The 6,000-nt window shown below is 44.3% G+C and overlaps 1 protein-coding gene across 1 annotated transcript in view; it reads left to right on the plus strand.

The window, feature by feature from the left end:
- PDK1 (pyruvate dehydrogenase kinase 1) overlaps positions 1-4,958 on the plus strand; it is a 43,776-nt gene extending 38,818 nt beyond the window's left edge. Inside the window, exons 10-11 of the mRNA XM_056110342.1 lie at positions 455-568; positions 3,792-4,958. Of these exons, the coding sequence (XP_055966317.1) occupies positions 455-568; positions 3,792-3,932 (255 nt within the window). The 3' untranslated portion in view covers positions 3,933-4,958. The remainder of the gene's footprint in view (positions 1-454; positions 569-3,791) is intronic.
- The last annotated feature ends 1,042 nt before the right edge of the window (positions 4,959-6,000 follow it).

The raw sequence follows: 6,000 nt of genomic DNA on the forward strand, positions 1-6,000 counted from the left end.
GCCTTGCACCTGGCCAACCTGGGTTCGATCCCTGGCAGCCCATATGATCCTCTGAACACCAGGAGTGATTCCTGAGTGCAGAGCCAAGAGTAAGCCCTGAACTTCTCTGGGTGTGGCCCCCAAACAAACTAACAACACAACTCAAGTGAATTTTATTTATTTTTTTGTCTTTAATTTTTTTTTCTCTCTCATCGGGCAGTTCTCAGGGCTTAGTACTGGCTCTGCACTCAGGAATTACTCCTGGAGGTGCTGGGGGGACCATATGGGATGCTGCGGGGATTGAACCTGGGTTGGTCGCGTGCAAGGCAAATGCCCGCCTGCTATGCTATCACTTCAGCCCTAAGTGAATTATAGATGCCTCACCTGGAAGCACCCAGGGATAATCAGTAGCATTGGTTTTAACTCAGAAATCCAGTGTGTGACTTTGTTGATGGAACTCATTCTTCTCCAACAGGCTGGTTTTGGCTATGGACTGCCCATCTCTCGTCTCTATGCCCAGTACTTCCAAGGAGACCTAAAGCTGTATTCCCTGGAGGGCTACGGGACTAACGCCATTATCTACATTAAGGTAATAGCGGTGACTGTCATCTTCCGCACCTAATGATACTTCTTCTGATGATAAGTAAAGCCGCCAGCATTTAACTGTAATGAAATTGTGCTCTGCCTCATGCTGTTAAACTTTAAGAATATTACAGTTTTCCACAGGATCTCAGCTGTTTTGACAAATGAGTTCCTTGATTATAAGGAGAGAAATGATCTTAATCCAAATGACCATGACTCTGGTGTATTAATAGGGGAAAAAATGGATTTAAGCAGGAAATCATAAAAAAAAAAAGGTTCTGTCTCTCAACACAGAACACTTGGTCCACCAAGCTTTTCGTGTAAGGGCAGGGCCTGTTCTTTAGATGTACATCTGTTGTCTGAATTTTAATTGTCTTTTCTATAAAACTGCAGCTTATGACAAATCATCTGACCTCTCTGAACAGAGCCACAACAAAGTGCACAGCCCTTTGGGATTTTTTTTTAATTTTTATTTATTTATTTTGAATACCCATCCCTCCACCAGTGACCATTTCCCACCACCATGGATCCCAGTATTCCTCCCACCCCCCTTCCCCCCATCCCACCCCGCCTCTGTGGCAGAGCATTCCATTTTGTTCTCTCTCTCCTATTGGGTGTTGTGGTTTGTAAAACAGTTAAGTCTGATTTTCAGGGAGAAACGTTGGATGATTTGCTTTCCATTGATCACTTTGTATATAAGGAGATGTTCCCGCATGCCCGAGCTATGCTTGCAGAGGCTCCTGGTCACCGGGGTTCCATCTGGAGAAGGCGGGATGCGGCACCTACCCTATCTGGGACTTCCCGGTGATCTCAGCTCTGTTTGGAACCTGGAGCATTCTCCAGGAGCTGTGGAGCCTCCCAGTGGCCTTTCTTCTCTGGTGCTGTGTGTCCCCTTTGGGATTTTTATGGAGTCCTTCAGAGATGTCTTTCACTCTGGTTTGGGAACAGCTTTTACGTGACTTTCCTTTAGGAGTATTCATCTCTATCTTCAGAGCTACCACCCCTTTTGACCAGGTCCGTGCAGATGTAAAGTCGTAGACAGTCTTGGAAGCAAACCAACACAACTGTCAGTCAGCACGGAATGCACTCGGAGGAAGCAGAAGCACTTAGCCCACTGGACCGGGATGGTCTGTGTTCTGTGGAGGGTCGGCACATTTTACAGGAATGGCCAGCACTGGCCATTCCATGAAGACCCTGGAATAGTGAGCTCATTATTTCGTGACTTTCAGTTTCTTGTTGTGGCCACTAGATGGCGCCCATTCTATAGGAAATGCTCAAGACTTTTTGTTAGGGAAAAAAAATATGAATTTCAATTTCTTCTCTTTTTTTTTTTTCCTTTTTGGGTCACACCCAGCAATGCACAGGGATTACTCCTGGCTCTGCACTCAAGAATTACTCCTGGCAGTGCTCAGGGGGCCATATGGGATGCTGGGAATCAAACCCGGGTCAGCCGCGTGCAAGGCAAATGCCCTACCCGCTGTGCTATCGCTCCAGCCCCGAAGTTAGATTTCCTTAAGATACTAGTTCTTTTCTTTTCTTTTTCCCTTCCCTGTTTTAAGGCCACTGCAGAGGTGCTCAGAGCTTACTTCTTGTTGCATCCTCAGGGGTCACTTTTAGAAGTGCTTGGAGGACTGTGGATGGTAGTGGGGATTGAACTTTGATAGCTTCGAGCAAGGCCGCCATCTTAATCCCTATATCGTCTCTCTGGCTCATTCCTCTCCACCTTTTAGTCACATAAATTGTTAGAAGCTTAAAAAGTAGGGCCAGAGGCGTTTGCCTTGCACGTGGCCAACCTTGGTTCAATTCCTAGCATCCCATATGGTCCCCTGAGCACCGCCAGGAGTAATTCCTGAGTGTAAAAGCCAGGAGTAACCCCTGTGCATTGCCAGGTGTGACCCAAAAAGAAAAAAAAGAAAAAGTTGGGGCAGAGTGATAGTACAGTGAGCAGAGTGCTTACTTTACACACAGCTGACCTGAGTTCAATCCCCAGCACCCAATCTGGTTCCCGCCAGGAGTGATTCCTGAGTGACAAGCGCAGGAGTAAACCCTGAATACCAACAGGTGTGGCCCCAAACCAAAACAAACAAACAAATAGCAAGGACCTTAGTCACTATTGAAATAAATTTTCCAGTTTAATATTTTCTTCATCTTTAAGAATACTTGTGGCTTCTGGTTGAAAGTTTGTTGAAGTATCTTAATTTCAAAAAGATAAGGAGGTACATAGTTTAATTTCAGGTTGCAGTAATTTAAGGGAAACTGAAGTGGAATTATAAATTAGTGGTAACAATGTGTTGACAATATGAATGTTGAAAGCTTGAAGTTTGATGTAAAAATTATCTTTGCTCTGACATTAGGAGCTTTAATGAAAGGGGGAGCAGATAACACAATCAAACCCAGCCAAGAGAAGCCAAGATGTCTTGGACAGAGCTTCATACCTTTTGATGATAATACTGTTACGAAGTTTTTAAAAGTATAATGACTAAACCAAAAAATTAGTATTCTAATCATTAGATTAAATTTAACGACTGTAAAACTACATTAGCTGTGCATATGTGATTTTTATGCTTTTATATTTAACTGATCCCTTTTTTAATCGAATCATCATGAGATACAGTTACAATGCTTTCGTGTTTGAGTTTGAGTCATACAATGATCAAACATATATCCCTCCACCAGTGCACATTCTCCACCACCAATGTCCCCAGTGTATGCCTCGCTTTGCAACCCTCCCCCTGCCTCTGTGGCAGACAATTTCCCCGATACTCTCGCTCTACTTTTGGGCATTATGGTTTGCAGTACTGATACTGAGAGGTTATCACATTTGGTCTTTGATCTACTTTCCACACATATCTCCCATCTTGGACGATTCCTCCAACCATCATTGTCTTAGTGAACTGATCCTTTTTGAAAACCACCTCATAGGTCATGTTTTATAAGGGGCAATTATTACTTCTGAGTAAAATTTCATTCCAGTGGCTTCCAGGCTGAATGGAAAATTCCTGTAGGCCCTAAACTTGACATGTGCACCAAATACAAATAATGTCACAGACCTCATAAATAACATAGTTCAAAGATACACATGGGTTTAAAATGTAAAAGAACATTTGTGATTAATGAATCCCAGTCCAAGGCAGTCTTGTTTAATTTGTAGTAACTCTTTTTGCTGTTGCATATTTCTCAAATCACGGGTTCTAAAAGTCGCTGGACTGAGGTGCTGTGTTTTCTTGCAGGCGCTGTCCACGGAGTCCGTAGAGAGGCTCCCGGTGTACAACAAGGCAGCCTGGAAGCATTACAATACCAACCACGAGGCTGACGACTGGTGTGTCCCCAGCAGGGAGCCGAAGGACATGACCACCTTTCGCAGCGCCTAGAGACCCAGAAAATCCTCAAGTGGCATCGCGATCCAGTCTGTTGCATCCAGACTGAGTTGGAACCACATTGGACCAAATTCTTCACCTGTCGCTATCACTGTGAACTATTTGAGCAGAATCAACGGACAGAAAATCCCCTGCAATGGGGATTTTCCTAAAGGATGGAACCATGCCTCTTTGACTTGCATGTTCTCAGTTAATTGAATGCAGTTTGGGTCAGATTTCCTCTGTATGATGGGGGAACATTAGGAATATGGAAATCAGTTTTTTGGATTTCAACAAGAAATTGATGTTTTGGGGCAGGAGCAATAGTACAATGGGTAGGGGCGCTTGCCTTGCACGCAGCCAAACCCAGGTTCAGTCCCTGGCATCTCATGTGGTTCCCCAAGCACCACTAGAGGTAACCCCTGAGTATCACCAGATATGGCCCAAAAAATCACTGTCACTGTCCTTCCATCGTTCATCAGTTTGCTCGAGTGGGCCCAGTAACGTCTCCATTGTGAGACTTGTTGTTACTGTGTTTGGCATATCGAATACATCACAGGTAGCTTGCCAGACTTTGCCATGCAGGTGAGATACTCTCAGTCGCTTGCTAGGCTCTCCAAGACGGGCAGAGGAATTGAACCCGGACCCGTCAGATCGGCCACGTGCAAGGCAAATGCCCTACCCGTTGTGCTATCGCTCCAGCCCCAAAAAAATAAAATTTAAAAAAAGAAAAAGAAAAGAAAGAAAAACTATTTCAAAATACTTTTTATTTATGTCTGTCCTTCAGAAGCATTTTCTTTAATAACACTGATTGCCTCGTCAGCCCTTGGTCTAGTTTTCGGATGAGATCTGCCATCTAGTTTTGAGTCACAGCAGCTATGAAAAGAGGGTCTTCAGCCCAGAGAGAGGGGTTAGTGACTTCTTGCAAGTGCAAAGCCCTGAATTAAAACCCGGGGCCACCTGCACATGCTCAAATGATCCTCACAGCCTGAGTCCCACCTGGCCCCAGAAAGAGGGTTTTTAGGTTTATAAGTGAAGAAAAATGAAAGGAAAGCAGAAAAAAGTTCTGCCCTGTAGGTATAGAATGTACACAGCTAACCCCTGTCAGCTTCTACATGTATTGTCTTTGCTATGAAAGTAATGGTTCGTTTTTAAAATTTTCATTGCTGGGGATATAATAATAGTCCCCCTGTCGGTCTGGATTTGGGCAGACTGCAATGGATATGCTTATGGTTCATGAAAAAGGAAATAATAAAAACAGATGAGCAGCTGTAGCCTTTCAGAGAGGATAGTGAGGGTGAAGCAGTTCATCCTTCCGTTGGAATCATCCATCTCCATAGGTCCCCAGGACAGTTTGTCCAAGACCCTCCTCCCAATGGCTCGTCAGGCTCTCTACATCCCAGCTCAGAAACCTCAACTTTTTAGCGCTGCTTCCCAGGTGAATGTGGTGCCTCACCCACATCAGGAACCTTTCTTTAAGTGAGCGAAGACGATACCACATCTGCTAATGGAACAGAGCTTCAGGTTAAGTTTTCACCTATGGAATGGTGAGATAGATCTGTAAAATCTAGAGGGCTAACCCATAGCACAGGTCTGGTGCAGTTGGAAGCATGATGAGAAGAGGGAGGTGAGGGCACAGGAGAATGAGAACTCAAAATTCGTTTGTCTTGTCAAAAAGCATATATTTGGGGTTGTTTTGGGGGCCACACCTGGTGGTGCTCAGGGCTTAGTTCTGGCTGTGTGCTCAGGGATCACTTCTGGCGGTGCTTGGGGACCATAGGCAGTGCTGAGGATTAAAACTGGGTCAACCACAAGAACATATATTTTATTTTAAAAAAAATCTCAATTTGGATTTTATTTAAAAAAAAATCAACATGGACTTAGTGTAACGATCCTTTGCATTTGTATAGGAGCACATTGTTGTTTGTACTTTGATATATTTTTGGGAATGATTGTGCTTTAATTCACAGAGGTGTCGAGCAGGTGCTCACTCTGCTGGTCACCTGCCAGCCGCCCAGCCAGGAGAGCAGCAACGGAGGAGATGGGAATAGTTATAGTTCAGCTACTGTAGAGGTAACTGGGA

The sequence above is a fragment of the Sorex fumeus genome, unplaced genomic scaffold, assembly GCF_029834395.1.
Source record: "Sorex fumeus unplaced genomic scaffold, SorFum_2.1 ptg000009l, whole genome shotgun sequence".
Lineage (NCBI taxonomy): Eukaryota > Metazoa > Chordata > Mammalia > Eulipotyphla > Soricidae > Sorex > Sorex fumeus.